Source organism: Cricetulus griseus, chromosome 2 (genome assembly GCF_003668045.3).
Source record: "Cricetulus griseus strain 17A/GY chromosome 2, alternate assembly CriGri-PICRH-1.0, whole genome shotgun sequence".
Lineage (NCBI taxonomy): Eukaryota > Metazoa > Chordata > Mammalia > Rodentia > Cricetidae > Cricetulus > Cricetulus griseus.
In genome coordinates this window covers 156,504,533-156,528,146 of record NC_048595.1, presented here as the reverse complement: position 1 = coordinate 156,528,146, position 23,614 = coordinate 156,504,533, and the positions used below count along the sequence as shown (strand labels likewise).

At 38.9% G+C, this 23,614-nt stretch overlaps 1 protein-coding gene across 2 annotated transcripts in view; it reads left to right on the top strand.

The window, feature by feature from the left end:
• Tgs1 (trimethylguanosine synthase 1) overlaps positions 1-22,103 on the top strand; it is a 31,826-nt gene extending 9,723 nt beyond the window's left edge. For both annotated transcript variants that reach the window (XM_027398923.2, XM_027398924.2), the window contains 11 exons: positions 159-328; positions 633-1,452; positions 2,631-2,748; positions 4,646-4,732; positions 6,802-6,976; positions 8,746-9,046; positions 10,046-10,201; positions 11,768-11,911; positions 14,424-14,640; positions 15,495-15,573; positions 20,459-22,103. In XM_027398923.2, coding sequence (XP_027254724.1) covers positions 159-328; positions 633-1,452; positions 2,631-2,748; positions 4,646-4,732; positions 6,802-6,976; positions 8,746-9,046; positions 10,046-10,201; positions 11,768-11,911; positions 14,424-14,640; positions 15,495-15,573; positions 20,459-20,587 — 2,396 coding nt within the window. In that variant the 3' untranslated portion in view covers positions 20,588-22,103. The remainder of the gene's footprint in view (positions 1-158; positions 329-632; positions 1,453-2,630; positions 2,749-4,645; positions 4,733-6,801; positions 6,977-8,745; positions 9,047-10,045; positions 10,202-11,767; positions 11,912-14,423; positions 14,641-15,494; positions 15,574-20,458) is intronic.
• Positions 22,104-23,614: the final 1,511 nt, after the last annotated feature.

Sequence of the window (23,614 nt, the reverse complement as noted above, 5' to 3'; positions counted from 1 at the left end):
AATTGAAGGGGGGGTATAAAGTATATGTAGTATGTGTGTGTGTGTGTAAAAGAGTGGGCAAGTCATGTAAGAGTTCTGGATCTCGGGTTCTTAAATGGGGATAAGAAAGGCTGCCTTTCCATTTTCCCTACAATGGAGCTAACAGATGCTGTCTGTAGGAGACCAAGCTACAGAAGAGGAGGAAGATGGTCATTCCCATGACACCGGAGAATCACCCAGCAAAGACATGAGCCCAGATGAAAGTGAACTTGATTCTGAGGCCAAACTCATGAGAAGTATGGGATTGCCAATTCAGTTTGGAAGAGTGTCTGCACATGAGAATTTTGAGGTATTAATCTAGTCTTACTATTTCTATTTCTTGTTTTTCAGAAAAAAATTAAAGTATTACATTTTTATTTACAATCAAAATCATCCATTGCTAGAACACTTTACTCATATATGTGTGTGTACTAATATAATATGTGTATTATATATAACTAAACTACAAGTTGGGATATGTCTCGTGTGTAACTTGAAAACTCCATAAAAGTCACTTGTTTGTGTTTTAACGATTCACAGTGGGAGTTTGGGTGTGGTTTGGATTATGGTAATCTTTGAGTAGACTCAGACTTGTTACCATTTGTCTGATGCAGGTATCTATGAATACTAGAAATAAAGTTAAAGTAAAGCAAAAAAGAAGAAAGCACCAAAAGAAGTACTTAGATGAAATGATCCGAGAATCTTGGAGAAATGACTATGAAGAAGATGATGTTGTAGTTTCGGATGACCCATCATCTGTTGAACACTGTGAGAACAACAGAACATGTGAATTTCAAAGCAAAACAAATACTGAAACAGAAAACCTTCCTGTTGAAAGCACACTGTCACCAAAGCTAGAGGTCACAGAGAATTGGGAAAGGTATTGGAATGAATATGGAGAAGGGCTATTGTGGCAGAGCTGGCAGGAAAAACATCCAGATCAGACACTGTCTTCTGAACCTTGGAACCTTGCTGACACAAAGGAAGAATGGGAGCAACATTACAGTCAGCTTTATTGGTATTATTTGGAACAATTTCGGTATTGGGAAGCTCAGGGTTGGACTTTTGCTGCCTCACAAAACTGTGATATAGATGGGTATTACACATCTCAAACAGAGGTTGACAAAAAAGATGAGAACAGCATGAAAGTAGATTTAGTGTCTTTTTCTTCTTCGCCTAACACAGTTGATGATGAAAGTTCTGGTTCAAATGATAAAGATCATAATGAAATACTTACTGGAATTAATAATATAGTTCTGAGTTCAGAGGAAGTAGAACAGAGCCAGTTAGAGTCCTCTGTACACTGTGATACACAGCTGAGTGAGAATAGCAGTGGCAAAGAGTGTCCTGCCTCTGGAGGAAGTAACACCGTTAATGGAACACCCAAGGAAAGTAACATATCTGAGAACAGAAGCACAGACCAACCAGCTCAAGGTAGGAAGTCCAGGCTTACTCTGTTAGGTAATGGTTATCAAACAGTCTACTTAACACATCAATATGTAATGGAAGTATGTATCCCACTGAATTTGTATCACAATCAATTGTCCATCTATATTAATAAGATTTGCACTGCATCTTCAAAAATACTCATTTCTTCTGTACCTGTGTTGCCGGTAAAGGCAAATTTGAAAATCTCTTGGGAAATCTAAATTATGGTGAACTCTTAACTTTCCGTTTTCCAGAACAAATGAATTAGAATTGGAAGCAAGAATTTGACAGGTAAATACCAAGAGTTGTGTGGAATTTGTTTAGGGTAAGCCATCCTGCTCTATAAAGGATACCAACATTTCTGATGCTACTGATAATTGGAGGGATTTCAGTATTCTCATTATATTCACTACTTCTATGGTGGTTGTAACCAGATCCTGACAAAAAGCAACTTGAGGGGCTGTTTGTTTTGTCTCATGGTTTGAGGATGCAGTTCACCATGCCAGGGAAGGCACAGCCATGGAGATGGCTATCAGCAGTGGTGCAAGGAACTTGAGACTGCTTACTCAGATCTGCGATGATCCAGGAGCAGAGGTGGGAAGGGAAATGGAGCAGGCTGTGTCATCTGTACCTGTCTCCTTTTACCCACTCACTACTGCGCTTATCCTGCCCCTTAAAGGTTCCACACCATCTCAGAGTACCACCAGATATTCATGACCTTGTAGGGGCACTGAAGAAATAATTTGAACCTTGATTTAACAATTTGATTTAAAAACAAAGAAAGAATGTGCCTGCCAACAGTTTCCAGAAAGGTAAGGCTGTGCCCTCTAGGATACTTTGTATGGATCTGGACAAACTAGTTTTAGTTTTCTTTTTAAAGCACACTGTGCTTCGTTTAGGTAGGAGATGAGATTCTAAGAGGGTTATTATCAGGTGATTTTACTGCTGTGCATACATCAGAGAACACTGAAATTAAAACAGTCAAGTTGTGATAAGATTGCGTGAGACCACCATTGAATATAAAATACAGTGTCGTCATTGACCAAAGCATTGCTATACAACATGTGACTGTGTAGTTAGATCATGAAGCCTTAAATATTACAAGCATAGCATATAATTAAGTCTTTGAAGATAATAGAAAAGTTGCCAGACCTCCAGGAAAATACACTAATCTCTCTCCTTAGAGTTGAAGGAGTCTTCAGGAACAAATGTAAGCAAAGATCAAGCATACCCTAACAAAACTGATGGATATGAGGGTGACGATGATCCGCCTGAGCATAAGCCCAGCAAAGTGAAGAGAAGGTAAGTTACACATAATCTAGCCTGGCAATACTATACTATAAACAAAAGAAGGATCTATCAGTAAGGCTTTTAGATTCAGTCACACCCTAATTCTGCCACTCATAACTAAATAAATTTCTTAATTCCTCAACTATAAAAATGAGACTTATAGCAACTTTTGTGAGATCATTAGGTTGCCTGGAGCTATCTCACCGTATGTGACAGTAGCTATCAGTAAAAGTGTCCAAGTGCTGACACAAAAAGGAAAGAATAGATCACTACAGAATTGGAACATTAGGTGGAGATATTTCATTTCTTTGTAGTGTTCCACATACAACTTTTTTCTTCCGAATAGCATCTAGGAAATGATGTGCAAAGTCTGAAGTCTGAGTGGCTACTGCTGCATTACCTTATATAGCTACCTTATGAATTGTCCCATTATTTGCTATAAGTTCCTAGAAGCAGAGGATTTGTGCTTAACTTCCTAAAATTTAGTAGATAATTGATAAAATATTTAATGAGTTTGGTTTATTTACTTGGAAAGATAAACAGCTAGAGTTATTTCCTGCTATATTCTGCTTAATGCTATGGGTCATACAGAGTTTCTTTTTGTTTGTTTGTTTTTCTTGGTTTTTTGGGTTCTTTGTTTTGTTTTGTTTTTTGAGTCGGGGTTTCTCTGTGTAATAGTCCTGACTGTCCTGGAACTTGATTTGTAGACCAGGCTGGCCTTGAAGTCACTGAGATCTGAGCCTGGCTCTGCCTCCCAAGTGCTGGGATTAAAGGCATGAGCCACCACTGCTTGGCAACAATCAGAGCTTCTAAGGGTACCTGTTTAAGACACTTGTCAATTCTGTGACAAAAACAGCATGAGGAAAGAAAGGCTTTTCTTGTAGTTAGAGAGCATGGTCCCATCATAGTAGGGAAGGCGTGTCGATAGAAGCAACTCATTGACTGCAGGCACATGAGGCAGCTGGTTACATTGCATCAGACCTATTCAGGGTGGTTCTTCCCTCCCCTGTTAGATCTCTAGGAAACCTCTGATAGACCTAAGCAGAGGTGTGTTTTCTAAGTGTTCCAAGTCTGATAAAGTTGACAATGAAGATTTACCTTCACAGGCCTAAGTGGTAGACTCTCCTGAGCTACTTACCATCAGCATCACAGACTTTCTTAAAGATTGCTTTCTAGTTCCGTGTATATTCAGAAGGTAGTGCGGGAAGTACCCAAGGAGGCCAGAAGAGGGCATCAAATCCCTTGGAGCTGGAGTTACAGGAGTTTGTGATCCTCTCAGTATGGGTGCTGGGAACCAACAATGGTCTTCTTAAAGAGCTGTAAGTGCTCTTAATCTCTGAGCCCCTATACCTTATTCTTAATAACAGTCCTCCCATAATTTGTTTTTGGTCTGATTGGTACTTTGCTTGTTTTGGGTGGGGGGTGAATTGAGACCTAGAAAAATCAATACAAAAAAATTAATCTCAGGCTTCAGCTTTTACTGGGGCTTTTCCAAAGGAAATAGAGAGATATTTACACCATCTTCAAGAATAGAGCTAGAATACTTAAAGACTTTAAGATTGGGGGCTAGAGAGATGGTCTTAGTTAAGAGCACCTGCTGCTTTTCCAGAGGACCTGAGTTAGGTTCCAAGCACCCGAAGTATCAGACAGCCTGAAACTCCAGCTCCAGAGGACCTGAGGCCTTCATAGGCCCCTGTATTCACACACACATACACATAGATAGACACACATGCATACAATTTAACATCAGATGTTTCGATGCTTGTTTGTGTGTTTCAAACATTGCTGAGTACATTAAGTTATCCAAAAATCTTGATGAAAGTACTTTTTCTCCAGACTTCCAGGTATGTATGGCACTGTTAACTCTGAAAAGTATGGCTTATTACTGTTTTTGTTTTTGTTTTTTTAGCCATGAATTGGACATCGATGAAAACCCAAATTCAGAAGTTGATGACAATGGTTTCCTTCTAGGATTCAAGCATGGTTCAGGACAAAAGTAAGTACTGTCACCTTCTAGAAATCCTAACAACTTCAGCCACCTTAGATCTAATGTAGATGATAGCTAAGAACTTTATTTGATACCATTGCAAATAATACAATTAAAACACCAACTTCTCCTGTTAGAAGACTTAACAGTAGAAATAGTATTATATATTTGATGTATTCACTGTATTAACTCAGTTGCACTGAGCAACAGCCAAATGTTACCTCTGTCTGTTTTACAAATAAGCAGCTGTAAGTCACAAATATTTGACCTCATCTAGATGACATTTCACAAAGGGTTTAAGCTCAGATGTAGCAAACATGAAAATTCAAATGTTTCACAGTTAGATACATAGATTACTTAATGTAGGATGCATGATTTTCAGCTTGCTTTTCACAGTAGTATCCCATGTTTTCCCTTTCTTTTTGGTACACAGAACATTTACCAAATCCTTTCAGCAAATGTATTGTATTTAATCTCCATCCTCAATAACAATATCCAGCTTATTTCCTAAGCTCTAAGAATGATGTCTGTTAAGCATGCATTCCATTGTTCTCTCCTCCTTGATGGCAAAGTCAGCACATTGTGTGGAGATACTAAAATTCGTTCAACCATTTGCCTTTTAAAGGGCCTTTGGGTGTTACTGGTATTATGCTATTATTACCCATAAACAAATGTTGCTATGAACATTTGTGTGTAGAAACCTAACTTTTCTCTGGCCTTAAATGCCCACATATTAAAGAGAAATATGAGTAGGTAATTATCTAAGAGTAAATGTAATTTCATCTCATGACAGCAAGACTAAACTGAATGAATAAAACAGCCTCACTATGTACTGTTTAAGTCAGTTTATTCTAATCTTTGAGTATTTATGTTTCTAAGGGTTCAGACTTAATGTACTAATTACCTGTTAAGAAATTTAAGTACCTGTGTATCATGAATTCGGGGAAGAAAATGAGAATGGCTTCATGATTAATGTAAAGACTCCAGATTAGTTCAAAAGATCATGGTTTATAATTAAAATCCTATAAATTACTTCTAAAGTCACCTGTGCCAGGCGGTGACTTTAATCCCAGCACTGGGGAGGCAGAGGCAGGCAGATTTCTGTGAGCTCGAGACCAGTCTGGTCTACAAGAGCTAGTTCCAGGATAGCCTCCAAAGCCACAGAGAAACCCTACTTCAAAAAACAAACAAACAAACAAAAAAAGTCACCTGCTTAGGTACCTAAAGACAATAGTAGTTTGTGTAGTCACTTTCACTTTAGGCTAAAGAGGAAAGAGTTGAATATTATATATAAAAACTGTTTATATTGTTGGCAGCATTGATTTTATTAAACTGTTGTTTAGTTCTTAATAGTATACACTCATGGAGGTAAACTTATTGCTTGGGATTTAACTTTTGTCTTTTCTATTTAGAAATAGAATTCTATTTAAAGAGAAAGACTTGAGGAAATGTCATGGGGCTTGACACATCAAAGAAAACTTCGTGGCAGACAGATTAAAAACTCAGATGTTTGGGTCAGAATTGCTGTAGACTAAGCATTCAATGACTGTTCTTAACATTAATTGGAACATGTCCAGATATGTTTCAAAGTCTTTGTCATCACTCTTAAAAATTTTCTCTAACAAGAAAACATGTTTTTGTTTTGTTTTATTCTATCCCTGTTAATTGCAGTCTGCTACACAGTTTCTACTTTGTAATCTACATTAAAAATGTGTTTTAGTTGTGAAGGTATACACTTACAATCCCAGCATTCAAGAATCTGAGGCACAAGAATCAAGAATTTATGACATCGTATAACCGTATAATAAACACAAAGAAATAGCCTTGCTAGTCTCATCAGTGTTTAACATTTGCTTTTAAATTGTCAAAAAAAAAAAAAAACTAGACCGAACTCTGCAGTTAGTATGTGAACTCATCATTTTCAAAACTTACTAAGATTAAAATGGTGGATATAACTAGCAAATACTAGTGAAAAACATTATTTTGGGTTTTTTGATTTTGTAATTTTCTGGTGTGGGATTCTATATGGGAAACTTTTTCTAGAATTTAACATGTGTGCCACTTTTGGTCTGATCCAGATATGGTGGAATTCCAAATTTCAGTCATCGGCAGGTCAGGTATCTAGAGAAGAATGTGAAATACAAGTCAAAGTACCTGGATATGCGCAAGCAAATGACTGTGAAGAACAAGCACATCCTGTTCACGGAAGAGTCGGGAAAGCCCCTTCTCAAGAAGAGTAAAGTGCGGAGTAAGGTGTGCGCACACTTGCCTTCAGTTAGACACACTCAGTCTGGAAGTGCTTCCTTAAAGTTGTGTTCAAACGGGAAGTGCCACCCTTCAAGACTGAAGAGTACCTCAGTTTTTTTCCACTAGCTTTATGAAGATACATATTGTGTAAACTAGATTTGGGGGGTCCTCAGGAAATTTAGGTAATATGAAGAGAAGGGTGTTTGAAACTAAAATGTTAGAGCATCTAAGAAGGTAAGCCAGTTAGATTGTTTTGCCCGTGTAATGCAGACAAGGACAAGGGGAAGTTTCTTACCTGTCTCACACAAAGTAGGATCCCAGTAGTCCAGATTCTGATGCAGCTCTAACTGCAAGCCTGGAATCTGAGTTCATCCAAAGATTGGTCATGCTTTCAAGTAATAGGCTTACCCAGGAATGTGACATACAAGCTCTCTTAATTGAGTCACACTGTAAGCTGAAAGCTTCAAGATCTCTTGGTCTTTGCTGTAGAGAAATATGAAACAAATTAGAGCATCATGTGACCTGCTGAGCTTTCCTTCTCCTGGGGAAGGGGACTTTCTGATGAGCAGAGCCGTCCCGTCATTGATGTCACCAGCCCCCTTTAAGGACCAGGAGCACAGTCTTAGGCTTCTGAAAGACTTTTTGTGCCCTCAGGGTACTTCTTGGCTTCAGCATTCTAGCAAAGCATGCTACAAATTGATAGGTAGTTTTATTATTATTATCATTATCATTATTATATTTCAGTTTGGTCAATGCTGATGTCTTCATGAATATTTTAATAACCCTTTCTTACATAGACTGCCTTGTGTCAATCTCTTCAGACTTTTTATAGTGTATTGAGAATAATAACAATTCCCATATATTCACCTATAGATGAATATAGAAACAGGTGTATATAGTGGCAGCTGTGTCCTTAATCAATTGGGTATATAGGTGGCACTTTCCTCTCGGAGTGTGGGGTTTTCTTTATCATTGTTTGCCACTCTCTGAAATTTACTCATTCTAATGGTCATAAAGACCTGACATACAGAAGGTTCATTGTACAGCAAATGGAAAGAAGTACATCCTCCAAACCTGGGGTACCTTAACATTTTATCAAATAAACCAATTTTATTAGGACTTAATCTTTCCAGCCCTGCTCTTCTTACTCATTCTTTCTGAGATAGCTCTGACTTTGGTTTGGTTTGGTTTCAAAATTAATTTCTGTGTATGAGTATTTTGCCTGTGTTTATATGTGTGCACTATGTATATGCCTGATACTTGTGTAGACTAGAAGAAGGCATCAGATCCCTGGGACTACAGTTAGGAACAGTTGTGAACTGCCATGTAGGTGCTGGGAACAGAACCCAGGTCCTCTGTGAGAACAGCCTATAACTGCTGAGCATCTCATCCTTGCCCATCCCTCCTGCGTCCTCTGGCTTTATTTTAAGACAGGTTGGCAGTGTTCTGTTAATACCATGTAACATTTAACATTGTTTGTAGCTTGGCCATTGCAGAAAGCTCTTCAAAATGTAAAATCAGTGAGTGACTGAATATGTATATTTGTGATAATTCTTAATCTGTTATTTTTCTTTTAAAGGAATTCCTAGTAAAGTCAGTAGGTGCTCCTCTAAATTCCAAATAGCCCAGAATTAGTAGCTTGTTTGATACATTGCACTTCTCTGAGCTAATTATTAGGACTGTTTGTTAATCAAGTCACAAATGGTAAAAAGTAAAAAGATAAACTGTGTTCTTCATAGTTAGTTTATATTTCTAATAGTATCTTACAATTTCAGGTGGAAAAATTCCTTAAATGGGTTAATGAACCAGCAGATGAAACCTCACAGGAGTCGCTTTCTCACAACAAAATGCAAGACTCTTGCACAAGCAGTGACTCTGAGGAGCAAGACATGCCTTTGGAGAAAGCTGATGACCCGATGGAGACCAGAGATCCAGAGCCTGACAGAGGTCAGACCATCTCTTCAGCCAGTGAACTTGAAGCAGAAAAGAGTGAAGGCAGTTCCCTCACCACTGTCCCGCAGAAGCAGGGTTGTATAACGGAAGAAATAATTAACTCTCCCCAAGCAGCAATGGGAGGTAAGAATAAATACCCTTCCCCTTGCCTCTAGGTCAGGGTAAGGACATTTTCTTAGTTATGTTTCCTTTGTTCTCACTTCTGTAGCATTTATAGGATTCATTTTTAAAGATTTTTAAGTGGAGAAAAGGCATGTTAGTGTGAATGTGCTAATGGCTGTGATTTGGTGTTTGAGTGTTCTTCACTTTTTATCTATGTGGACCTTGATCTCTGCTGCCACTCTGTCCCTGGCTGACAGTGGCATGTTCCTCCTGAAATTGGTGAAGTGTGCATTTTCTTCTTGATAATTTTTTTTGTAATCATTTGGAGCTTTTTGGTAAAATATTAACAAAACATTTATAGTAGCTGGCACTACATGAATGACCTTTTGTATTTTTTTTTAATGGCCAGGACTAGAACTTAATGTGAAAAGTTCACCTACAACCTCAGCTGCTCAGGAGTCTAAAACAGGCGGATTGAAAGCTCAACACTGGCCTGGACAAAAATTCCACAGACCTAGCCTCAAAATAAAATTTAAAAAAAAAAAAAAAATGATAACAGATGTAGCTCAGTTGGTGTTTGTCTACCCCAAGGTTCTGAGTTCAATTCCATAGCACAACAGCAACAAAAGAAGTAAAGAAAATTATCTGTGTTTTGTGTAATTCACCAGCTAAAGCAGTGTTGTGGCTACGGATAATTTTTAGACCTATATTAGTGCTTTTGTATGTGGGTTGAGTATCCTGTATGTGACATGATGGGACCAGATGTGTTTCAGGGTACTGGCTTGGGGGGATTTCGGATGTTTAGCCTTCATCTCCTATCAGTGCTATAAGTGGGAAGTTATTCTATGCCTTCAACCAGCTATGACCTGAAGTGCTTACCCTCCTGTTTCTCTGGGTGTGTCAGTGCATATATGTCTGGTACAGTCCAAAACTGACAATTTGATATGACTGTTTCTTGTGAACTCCTTTGTTCCCTTCTCTTTTCATGGTCAGATCTGTATTGTCTGTATCTTATTTTAGTTGAAATGAAGAAGAAGAAAAAGAAGAAAAAAGGGAAGAACAAAAAAATGAATGGTCTGCCACCTGAAATAGCCTCTGATCCAGAGCTGGCAAAATACTGGGCCCAGAGGTACAGGCTCTTCTCTCGTTTTGATGATGGGATCAAGTTAGATAAAGGTAAATAAAATATATTTGTGTTGTTTAGCTTTATTTAGAAGCCACTTAAAATTTAGAAAAAATTGTAAAACAATTTTTATATCCTTTTTACCTGGATTCAGCTATTGCCAGCATTTACAGTTTCTATTCTGTGTGTGTCTTGTCTTTCTGATCCAGTTGCATATATCATGCCACTCTCTGTTATTTAGTGTGCATTTTCTAAGAATAAGGGTGCTTTTCTGTAATAATAAGGCCCTGGGATCAGTCCCCAGTACCACAAGAATGTAAAACAAAGATCGTAAGTTATTTCTTACTTAACCCAGATGTTGTCCTAAAGGAGCATGTTGTGCATTTAGTTTTCATGTTTCCTTAGCTTCCTTTAATCTGTAGTGGTTCCTCAGACTCTCATGCCCAGGGCCTCACCTGAGCCAGGCAGGTGCTCCTACCACTGAGGCACTCCTCCAGCATGACATACATACAACTATATGTTTTAACTTCAGGTTTAGTCCATATTTGTAGCATCTTATACAAAGTAGCAAAAGTATATAGGTTATTAAAAAGATCATCTGATGAAGATATACCAAATGCAGAAAGTTATAATTTAATTAGTTAGCACTGAAAACTTGAATTCATCATTGAATTTCCATTCTCTGATTTTAACAGACTTAAATTAATCTCGAAGACTGACACTCATTTTCATATTGAGACTAACATATTTATCTCTTTGTTACCTATCAGAATCGAGAGGTCTGTTGTGAAGTATAGGTGATTCTATGCCCCCATATAATTTGTAAAATAGTGTGGTACAGAAAGTATATGGGAATTTTCTTAAGAGAAAAAAGACTGGATAAGGAATAAATAAAATGTTGAGAGGAGTGTAGAACTCTTCATAGTAAGGAAGAGCCATCTAAAGTTTGTAATGGTGGGAGCTGGGGAACTTTAAATCTCTTTCTGAGAAAAGCAGGCTCTTTGGTAGAAAGGAAAGCAGGTATTTTCTTTCCTCCAGTTAAGTGTGGCTTCATTTCTGAGGATGGCAAAGGTTTTTTTTTTGAAAACATGTAAATGTTCTCAAAGTATCTATAGAAATCTGTCATTACCTCTCCACTGTGAATAAAATAATTGAGAAATCAGTTAGAACTTGCTGTTTCCCATTGCTGATAAGCAGTAGGTAATGCCTCAAACAGAATTACAAACAGTTGTAATACATACAATGGAGAAATGTGGATATCTTGCCAGTGAGTCAGGAATTAGCAATTTTGTTGAACCTTTCTCTAAAGCTAGATAATTTGTATTTTTTGCAATGAGAAACTAAGCTTTTTTTATGAGTATATATGTGGGCTGCACCTGTGGGAAGAGATATGAGGGCTAGATCCATAGAGCTGAAGATAGAGGTGTTGTGGGCATGAAACCAACAGGTTCCTAACAAGAGCAGTACAGGCTTTTAACCAAGCTCCTAACCACTAAGCAATTGCTCCATATCCAAAAACGTTTTTTTTTGTTTTTGTTTTTTTAACTTGAGCAGTGTTTTCTTTTTCATGCTTGAATTCTTGGAATTGAACATTTTATAAAAATACTCTTCCTTTACAGAGGGCTGGTTTTCAGTTACTCCTGAGAAGATTGCTGAGCATATTGCTGGCCGTGTCAGTCAGTCTTTCAAATGTGACATTGTAGTGGATGCTTTCTGTGGAGTTGGAGGAAACACCATTCAGTTTGCCTTAACGGGGAAAAGAGGTACAAAGAACTCTCTTAGTTCCATTTTATACAGTAAATATTTCTACTCTTGTTCATTTCTTTGATGAGATTTAACATATAATTAATTTCATACCAAATATTTAAAACAGTAGCTTGTTGTGTTTATTGTTAATCTTACATAATATGTTTAGTAAGCACTTAATATGTTCATAGTCAACAGTCATAAATTACAAGTTACTGTCTTCATCTCAGAGATAAATTGAGACATAAAAAGATAAATAATTGCACAGGATTGTATGGACACATACTAATCTTTGAAGCCAAGATTCTAGCAGTCTATAAAAACAAAGCCATATAAGGATTCTTTAGAATTAAAGAACAATGGATGGGGGACCAAGCATCATCTGTGACTCAGTGCCTTTTTACCTTTTGACATCATTCGACTTTAAAGGACCATTGAGTTCACATAGTCCTGTGATACTTTTCAACTGTAAAATTCCAAAGCTCCAAACATTCTTTGAATAGTATGTTATCCTCATGGTTTTTTTAACCCATGGAACCAGGAGAAAAAAATCTCCACCACTGAGTAGTCTACTAATTATTGTCAGGTGTCTGGTGCACTTTTTCTCAAGGAACAAAGCTTTAACACTGTTTGGCAGTGAGGTAACTTGGTGGGCAAGGGCTTTTGCCACCACACACATAAATAAATAACTAAATAAACACTTTTAAAAATTAGTAGACTGGCCTGGCAGTGGTGGCGCTTGCCTTTAATCCCAGCACTCGGGAGGCAGAAGCAGGTGGATCTCTGTGAGTTCAAGACCAGCCAGGTCTACAAGAGCTAGTTCCAGGTCAGCCTCCAAAGCCACAGAGAAACCCTGTCTCAAAAAAAAAAAAAAAAAAAAAAAAAAAAAAGTAGACTGTTCTTATGGAATGTAGTCATATATACGAGCACTTGGGAGACAGGAAGATAGGTTGCAAGTTTGAAACTGTAATGAGCTACAGAGAGACCATGCCCCCGCCACCCTTCTTTTTAAATGCCTGGGACTGAAGATGTATTCTGGTAGAGAGCCCTTATAGGCAGTGCATTGGTTTGTGGCTCCTATGTTATCCCAGTGCTTTGGAGACAAAAGACAGCTAAATCATACTCTAAAGATAGTTTTCACACAGCATCTTCATATTATGCCCACCAGAAGTTGTGGCTTTCATTTTAAAGAATTTCAGCAGAATCTCATTAATTTATATGAACTTTTTAATGTTAATTAGGAAAGCAAAATATGAATCAGAAAACAGAGACAAAGTGAGTTTGCCCATTGGTTTTAAGACCAGATTGATGAGCTGTGGCCTTGATTCTAGTACCCAGGCATGCATGACATTAGCTGATGCCATATGGTCTCCCGGTAACTCAGATAAAAGCAGTTTTCACATTTATCAGATAATAATTATTTTGTATTTTGTGTTCCACTAATTCAATATTTCAAAATTCTCAGATTTCTTTAGATAAGCTACACACACACACACACACACACACACACACACACACACACACACACATTGCATGAAAAGTATTTTTTTCTCCGAAGTTATCAACTCATTCATTTTTAGCATTTTGTCTTAAGACAGTGGTTAAATATCTGAACAATGATAAAACAAGTCTGGAAATTTTCCTTAAGTATCATGAAAAACATGCATATTGTAGATTGGTTTCTTGATTGAGGTTTGTTACCGAGTTATGTAGCTTAACACACATTTAATAAAGAAAGATGTACAGTGTGGGTCCTAAAGGAAGGTAGTACCATGTTCTCATTGTCAAACTCCTACCTAAAGCAGTGGTTCTCAACCTGTGGGTCATGACCCCTTTGGGGGTTGAACAACTCTTTCATAGGGATATCATATCGGTTATCCTGCATATCAGATATTTATTTTACAATTTATAACAGTAGCGAAATTACAGTTATCAAGTAGCAATGAGATAATTTTATGGTTGGGGTCAGCATAACATGACACTTTATTAAAGGGTCGCAGTATTAGGAATGTTGAAAGCCACTGCTCTATAACCTTTTGATGTCATTTTATCACTCACTCTTACAAATCACCAGACCTTGAGAAGAAAAGGAAGCAAGTAGTCAGTATTGGGCCTTCCTAGTGCTGTGATGACCTAGGCTCTGCCCTGACAGCCTGTGGGACTAGAAGCATTGACTAATCTTAAGGAAACTGGCCTTTTCTGAAAGCTAGCATTGGGCTTTACATGCAAGTAACAGCATTTGTAAGCACTTACTGCTTCAACTGTACATATCCCTGACCCCCTAAAGCTATCCATGTTTTGTGGCAAGTTGCTTTGGATGATAGGTAGGCAAGAAAACATGGAAACGTGTACATCATGGTTTCTTGCTACAACTCTGGTGAGCCTTTCTAATTTAAATTTATTTGAGCTAAAATTTTTATTTCTGTGTTGCTAATGTCTCTTAAGTCTTATTTTGAGTACTTTATTCAGAACCTGAATTACTGGAATGATGAACTCATGTCAATGACTTTTTTCTTTTTCAATTTTTAGTGATTGCCATTGATATCGACCCTGTTAAGATTGATCTTGCTCGTAATAATGCTGAAGTTTATGGGATAGCAGATAAGATAGAGTTTATCTGTGGAGATTTCCTACTCTTGGCTCCCTGTTTAAAGGCTGATGTTGTGTTCCTAAGCCCGCCTTGGGGGGGACCAGATTATGCTACTGCAGAGACCTTTGACATTCGAACAATGATGTTTCCTGATGGATATCCTTTGAAAGTCCTAATAGTCCATATAAATGCTTTGAGAGGAGAGAGAGAGAGAGAGAGAGAGAGAGAGAGAGAGAGAGAGAGAGAGAGAGAGAGAGAGAGTTTGGTGTAGAGGAAAAGCATTAACTAATCACATTTGATAATTCCATTGTATTTTACTCAGAGAACAGTTCATGTGGAGCCAGCCAGATGGCTCAACTGGTAAAGGCACTTGCTACACAAACCTGGCAACCTGAGTTTGAGTCCCAGAACCCACATAAAGGTGAAAGAAGGGAGTTGTTCTCTGGTATACACACACTCTAATAATAATAACTAAAACTTTAAAAATAGGCAATGTAAAGACTATGTGTTGGTTGATCTACAGATATAGATCCCTCTGTTGCTGTTTAATTTTGCCATTGTAATGCAAGAGCCCAGCCCTAGCTCCTGAGGAATGGACACAACAGTGCTGTTTGATAGGATTTTGTGAAGATAGGTTGATGTGAAGCTAGGTTCTGATTTATGATGCAGAAGCTCCACAGCTGAACTGCCCAAGGTCTGGGTGTGCCTCTACTGAACCTGCCTTGAGAATAAAGAGATTTATTCAGTGTTTGGAATTAGCACAAATTGAGAGTTTCTCCAAAACCTCAGACCTCTGGGTGTGATTTTCAACTCACACTGCCTTCTGCTAAAGCAGCCAAATCTTCTAACCTATCTGTGCTATTGTTGCTGGGTTCCAGAATCCTGTATCAGTAACTCTCTGGATTGAAATCTGTGCCCTTTTGTTACCTATCAAAATGCACTTGATTTGTGAACAATAATGAGCATCTTTCTGCCCAGAAACTGTTTTTTCCCTTAACTGTTCTCTTCACCTTTGAAGTTTTCAGGCTTTCCCAGAAGATCACTAATAATATTGTTTATTTTCTTCCAAGAAATGCTGATGTTGACCAGGTAAGCCATTGCTGAGGAAATTCTGTGTGCCTCTGCTTACCTGTTAGAAAGAATGGGCAGGAAAGGATACAGGGTCATTTCCTTAGCAGAGAACATGCTTGTGAGCAGCCCCTGGCTTGTCCCCCACCACCACGGCTCCTGAGGAACACAGAGATGCATATGGTGTTCCCTGGGTTTATGAAGATGGACTGATAGGGTGACAGATGCTGCATGAACAACTAGCCAAGGCCCACTTTACTGATCCCAGCTAAAAAGATAAGACCTTACCGAGGTGTATTGGCTCAGAATGCCAGCACTTGAGCTAAGACAGGAAGGGAAAGAAGGAAACGAGTGCCTTTAACTTAACCAGGAACAATTTTAACTGTCCTTGCCATCTCATTTGTTTGTTTGTTTGTTTGGGGGTTTTGTTTGTTTGTTTTTCAAGACAGGGTTTCTCTGTGCAACCTCAATTGTCCTAGAACTAGCTCTATAGACCAGGCTGGCCTTGAACTTACAGAGATCTGCCTTCTTACTATCTTTTGGCCTTTTTTCGGAGCATACTTATGTTGGCCTTTGGTGTAGTTTCAGTGTTTTAGACTTTACTTTTTCCATCTAGACTACCTCAGTCTGTCCCTTCAACTCACAGATGGGCTTCTGTGTCTTATCTAAGAGTCGTGAATTTGGGCTGAATAGATTTCTTCAACCACTGATGGCCCTGACCCACTAAGAAAGACTTCTGCTTTATTTTCTAGGAGGATGCCCAAGCAAAAATTGTTTGTAGCTCCCCAAGTGATTATAATGTGCTCTAGAGTTGAGACTCTGGGTTATAAGATAAATAAAAAGTTGAGTGCTTACACTGAGTTAGAGGGAAGGGAAATTCTCTGCCTTGCTTCAGTCATTTATCTATGATCTACTTGACCAAACGTTAAGCCTCCCAAGATACTAAGTGTGATGTTGCTCACAGCATTAGGGTTGTGAGTTTCTTAGGTTTCTTCGTGTTGAGCTTGTTATCGTTACTTGCGTAACTGCTTTCTAGACTTAGGCTGCCATGCTTCAAAACTATGTCCCACATGGCTACATGATCTTCACAGGCTAAGTCATGGTCCTTAGTGGTACATGTAGACAAACTCATTTGGTTATTTCAGTAGCAATAGGAAAGCCACTTTTATTTTTCTCAGTTTTTCAAGACAGAGTTTATCTTTATATCAGCCCTAGCTATCCTGGGGCTAGGCTGTGGGCCAGGCTGACCTTGAACTCAGAGATCCTGCTGCCTCTGCCTCCCAAGTGCTAGAATTAAAGGCGTGTGCCACCACACCCAGTTGGAAAATCTATCACAAAAATTAGCTTCCTTTTTACTTTGCTTTTATCCACAAAACCTGTCAGAATTAGACATGTAGGAACTAGGGAGACGACTCATTTGGTAAAGACAAATAGGTGAAGAGCAGCCAAGGAAAGAAAGACACATGACATCCACCTCTAGCCTCCACATTTCCACATGCACTCATGTCTCACCTGTATGTGAATGCCCCTACAAACACCATCCACAATTAGAGTTGGTAGTTCCTGATTTCTGCCTCTAGGGGGAATACTGACACTGGAAAATGATAAGGAAACTGCTTGGTATGAAATAAGCTGCAGGGGAAATCAGCATTTTTCTTTTAAACAAAAAAAAAAAAAGTATCTATGTGTGAGGGTTTTTTTAAAAATATATGGATGTTCTGCCTGCCTCTATGTCTGCACACCATATTCATGCAGTGCCCATAAAGGAGGGCCTTGGGTCTCTAGAACGGAAATTACAGATGGTTGTGAGCCACCATGTAGGTAATGGGAACTGAACTCTGTTCCTTTAGAAGAGCAGTCAGTGAGTGCTCTTAACCACTGAGCCATCTCTCCAGCCTCATCCTTGTATGAGGTTTTAAAATGAAAGGAAATATAATGCAAGGTTGAAAGAGTATAAGGAGTTGATTATGAGTCTGTTTGCAACTCGGGCTGCATTTTTCCTATAAATGTATCTGTACCACACATTTAGTTTCAGAGCAGTTATGCTACATTCTACTCCTCTGCTAAACCAAGTGTAGAGATAATGCAAATAGAATCTGTCTTAGAAAGTGTTCCATGTAGGAAATCATGCCTGTTGATTTTTTTGTAGCCAGTGAAATATTTTTCTGGGTTTCCCATTTTCTTTTGGGGTTGTTCTGGAACATGTATCCCTTGCCATCCAAACTCTCATTGTAAAACCAGAACTGATTCATTAAAAACATCTTTTTGTGAAAGGCTCTTTGGAAATCGATGCCTCTCTGAAATTGCTTCTGAAACCCAGAGGCATGGGTTTGGTTCAGAGAGACCACAGTTTGAAATCTTGTTTGGTTCCTAGTCCTTACTGTTTTCCTTCACTTCTTTCCCTTGACAGTCTAGAATTCCAGGCAGCACTAGCTTTGGATTCACCATGCTTTGCAAACAAAGCATGCTTTGGAAATTTCTTTTAAAAAGTAAGCCTATATAGTAGAGATGGAAGCCTCTGAACATCTTAGTCATCTAATGGTAGCTGCATACAGCAGTTTCAGGTACCACTTTGATGTGAAATCCTTGTACATGGACTCTTAACATGAAGAGTCTAGTTACGTTCCAGGCATGAGAATGAGAGCAGGCCTCCTAGTCAGCATGGCATAGTAGCTCCTTGTTCTTTAGTTTTCAAAACTACACAAAACATGTAACCAAGAATCCATAAGAGCAGTTACACTTTTCAGTTCAACTCAAGCACTTGGATCAATTTTATGCTGGTCTTATAACAAGGTGACCCTGGGCAGCATCCCTGGATTTGTATTAAAGTAAACCTGGAGGCTGAAGACACACTCATCTACTAAGAGCACTGACTGCTCTTTTAGGGGACCAGGGTTTGATTCCCAGCACCCTCATGCTCACAACTAGCTGTAACTCCAGTCCCTGCGGATCTGACACCCTCTTCTGGCCTCTACAGTCACTGTCCATATGTGGTACATATATCCAAGCAAAATACCCATATACATAAAAATAGGATAAACCCATAGCCTTCCATCAGGCAATTCCTGGCCCTTCTCTGCTATTACTCCACCCTCCTTGGCTTTTTTAGATGAATAGTCTGTTAGCATCTGTTTTATTTTTATTATCTAGATTCCCATTAGCTTTTATAATTCATTCCATAGGAGGCTGAAAGTCTAGCTAAGTGGTAAATGATATTAGCATATCCAAAGCCCCGGGTTCAATCCTCAGCATCAAAAATAAACTGTATTCCATATGTAGTGCAGGGGATAGGTGGGTGCTGACTCACTGTAGCTTATTTTCATTGGTTTATATGTAGGAGGGTAGATAGGTAGAGAAGAATAAGGATATTTTTGACGTTTTTGTTTTGTTTTTAATGTGTCTGAATGTATGCCATGTGTATGCAATTGGCACACAGGCCAGAAGATGCCATCAGATCCCTTAGAACTGGGGTTACAGATGTTGTGATCTACCCCCAGCATGGGTTCTGGGAACCAAACTCAAGATCAACAAGTGTTCTTAACCTCTGAGCATAGTTTGCCTGCCCCCAGAACTTGGGGCTTCCCTTTGTCTACCACATACCTCCTGTTCTGACTGGCTGGGCCTTTCCACTGCATTCACTATTTCCTTGATTTTTACCAATCTGATAATCTGATTAATGATTAAGATTATATGTTAGAAGGTAGAAATTTCTCGGTTAATAAATCTCTTAAAGGGGTAGGAGGGGGAGTGCAAGATGGAAATCTTTTCTGTATAAGAGGGTTAATCCCAGCACTCAGGAGGTTGAAGCAGGTAGATCTTTGTGAGTTTGAGGCCAGCCTGGTCTTCAGAGTAACTTTCAGGACAGCCAGGGTTTAAAGAAACAAAGAAAAGAACTTAGAGTTCTTAATTTGCTGGTTTGAAATGTTACAAAGACCAGTGCAAGTGTTGCAGAGCAAAGAGCTCCTTGGCAGGTAATTATTCTTATTGCCCAATTGTTTGATTAGCATCCTTAATATTAACTTAATATTAATGGAAAAGGGGGTTGCTTTTATCTCCTCGAGTCAGTAGCTATGTTCTAGTAGACCCCAAAAATCAGTTATACAGATACACAGAGATATGTAAAGTAACACAAAAGAACATCAGGTAGAGGAAGTGAACAGAGATAGAGATCCAGGAAAGAGCTAATTTGAAAAGTACAGGCTCTACTCAAAAAACAGTAAACATTGTTGTGCAATGGAGAGAGTAGCGTGAGCAAAGGGAGTTGGGTATCTTAGGAGTAGGTAGGTGATGATGCTCGTATGTAAAGGGCCTACCACCAAGCCTGATGGCCTAAGTTTAATCCCTGGAACCCACATGGTGACCCATACAAGTTGGCCTCTGGCCTCCACCTACAAAGAAAAAAATTAAAGCTGAGTTTCTTAGGAAAGTGGGTTCTTAGATGTCTGTGCTAAAACTGACATGACGTGCAGGCTTTATCCATTTTCTTTTCCTCTGAATCCTTAGATTATGGCACTGGTGAGATGGCATCTGTAGAACAGCATAGCATAGTGATCTGACTCACATCGAGACAGTCTGAAGCAAGTGTTTCTACAATGAGTACTATATTAATGCATACCTGGCAGGCAGTGGTGAATGAGGTGCTCCTTTATTTAAAGTACTTTCATAAAAAAGACAGTCTTTCTCTTACAGATAGTTTATGTTAGGGGAATAAAAACTTTTGAAAATCATGTTTGTGCTGAGCATGGCAATGAACACCTTTAATCTCAGGAGGCAGAGGCAGAATATCTGAGTTTGATGACAGCCTGGTCAACAAAGTAGACTAGCCAGAGCTACTTAATGATACAATGAAGAAAAAGAAGAAAAAAGATCCTGCAAGTATGTATGACTTCTGTGTTCTTCCTGACAGGTGGCATCCTTGGCTGGTCCTGGAGGGCAAGTGGAAATAGAACAGAACTTTCTTAATAACAAATTAAAGACAATCACAGCATATTTTGGTGACCTGATCAGAAGACCAGCCTCTGAAGCTGAAGTGTGAGGACAGCAAGATCATGTGGAGTTAGAGACATTTGAATGAGAGACGCTTAGAAAGGTCTTCTACAATCTTTGATACTGTATGCAATGTGATATGGGAACCTTTGTGAGTTTTAATGAATACTAATGAAGTGGTTTGGATCTTTAGGTAATGTTAACTGAGCTTGTGTTCTGTACTTTAAAACAATAAGCATCCGGCCAGGAGGTGGCAGGTGCCTGTTATAATCCTAGTACTTCAGAGGTTCAAGGTCATCCTGTGCTGCATAAATTCAAGGCCAGCCTGAGTTACATGAGACCTTGCCTCAAAGAAATAGTCTAGGCATGACACTGTACTTAAATTAAGTATGTCTGTATATATGTGTGTATTTCTTTCTATACTGTAACTGTATTTTGGTTTAACCTCTTTGTGTGTATGTATGTAAAATAATTATTGCGTTTTTTTTTAAAAATGCAAAGAAAAAGAAAAAAATTCTGCCTACACATTTAACCCCTAGTGAAATAATGTTACCAATTTAATGATATAACAAAAAAAGTAAAACTCTCCCATTATCTTACCTATTTTTTATTCAGCTGTCTAAAGATAATCACAGTTAGCAGTGTATTTTACTTTTTTATTACATTTTTATTTCATGTGTGTGCATAGAAGTTAGAGGACAACTTGTAGAAATCTGTTCTCTACTTCTACCGTGTGTGTTCCTGGGAATCAAGTTCAGATCATCAGGCTAAACTAATGGCAAGAGCCCTTACCTACTGAACCATCCCACTGTCCCCATGTTAATTCTTCTTCTGAAGAGATTGAAACTTTTCCTTTGATATACTGTGCCTTCCCTTTTTGTATACTTAATGTATATTTTATTAAATAGATGCCTTTTTTAGAGAGAGTGTGTGAGTGTATTCCTGCCCTCACCCCCATCCCCATGTGTATGAGGTTCCCACAAAGTTCAGGAAGGGTGTTGGATTCCTCAGAGCTGGAGTTACAGGTGGTTGTGAGCTGCCCAATATGGATGCTAGAAAATGCACTTGGTCTTCTGGTCTTCTCTGCTGAGACATCTCTCCAACCCAAGATGCTTTTATTTAATCAATCAATGTTTTTACTTTTCTGTTTTGGTGTGGTTAGTTTTTATAGATAATGTTGTGTGACTCAGACCAGCCTCAGACTTCTTGTGTAGCTGAGGATGACCTTGAGTTCCTGACCCTCCTGTCTTATCAGTTTATCTTAAAGCCCATTCCATTCAGCCCATACATGTCATACATGTCAATCTACCTCGTGTTTTAAATGGGTGTCTTGTATTCCATCATCTGTGTATATAAACTAGTTCCCCACCAAGAGGCACTCAAGCAGTTTTCATGGTTTTACTATTAACAACTATTATGTACTGTCTTTCCTTACAATATTCGCTGTTGAACAAATATTTCAGTTGGTAAATTTCTAGCAGTTAGACCACAGGTCTTGTGTACAGTTCAGTCTTGATAAATACAGCCAAATTGCTTCAATAAAGTTGATCTTGCTTTTAGGCTTATTTATCTCAAATTGTGTTTTCATATCTCCGTTTTAGCCAGAATTTCTTTTTAAAGGCTTTTGTATGTGCATGCACACATGAACTCAGATTTGTTACTTTCTGGGTGTATGCCACTTGTACAGGTGCCCTCCGGAGCCAAAAGAAGTTGTCAGATCTCCTGGAATATGAATTACAAGTGACTGTGGGCCCCTAAATGGGTGGCTCCTAACTCCACCCACATCTTCTTACTTAGTCATTGCAAAATCAGAATGCAGAAATGTAATATAGAGTTATAGTCTTGAAATTTTGTTAAGACTTCCAGTTAAGATTGCAGTGTCCAGTTTGCCTCAGTAAGACCCAGTGAGGCAGAAATACCAGGCTAAGGAAAATAGACTGTATTCCAAAGACAAAAATGGAGGAAGCTCTGCAGAGATGCACAGCAGGAGTGTGAAGCAGCTGGAAATTGTGGGAAAACATGAGAACGATGAACCAAAATGAAGAACGCCCACAGTGTCAGAATACTTTAGCATTAGAAGGGGTTTCCTAATTGACTGGAAAGATGCCTCAGTGGTTTTAAGAGTGAGTAATATTCTTGCAAAGACCTAAGTTCACTTTCCAGTGTCAGGTGGTTCAATCACCTGTAACTCCACCTCCAGGAGATCCGATGCCTTTTGGTCTCTGGACACATGCACACACTTTAAATAGATTTCATTTAAAGTAAATCGCCAAAAGAAAGAAAAATAAAAAGACTTTCCTAGCACAGAGAGCTTTACTCAGATGCTATCTTGAGAAGAAACCTATTGTATAAAACTGAGCTAATTGGGACCTGAGAACATGGAACAATCCAGTTAGCATATCAAGATCCAAACTTCCACCATCTCAAGGTGAGAAACAACCCTCATCAGAGAGATGTATAAAGTAAGAATCTGAACATCTGAAAGAGCAGAGAGAGGTAGCCCACCAGTGCCTGGAAGCAGACTTCATCAAACAATAATGATAATAGTTCAGTAGCCCTGGATGTGCTGGCACCAGTCAGTGGAGAGAAGGGAGCCTGAACTGCCTCAGTCAGATCCGGCTGTAGACAGGCCTATGTGGTAGTTAGTGATTGATGTGGGAGGACCCAGCCCATTGTGGTTGGGGCCATCCCTGGCCTGGTGGTCCTGGATTCCATAACAAAGCAGGCTGAGCAAGCCAGTAAATAGCACTTCTCCATGGCCTCTACATTAGCTCCTCTGTCTAATTTCCTGCCTTGCTTGAGTTCCTGTCCTGACTTCCTTCAGTGATGAACAGCCGTGCTAAAGTGTAAGGCAAATAAACCTTTTTCTCCCCTACTTGCTTTTGGTCATGGTGTTTCATCATAGAATAGTAAGCCTAACTGAGACACTGGGTTTGAAGACTCCAGTAGACCAGCCTCTAGAGCCAGCTGCCTGCCATGAGATAAGGTGCTATTGAGTTTAAACTGCAAAGCCAAGGTAGAAGACTTACATCAGTGCCGCATCCGTGACCCAAAGATATCACAAGCAAGATGATTA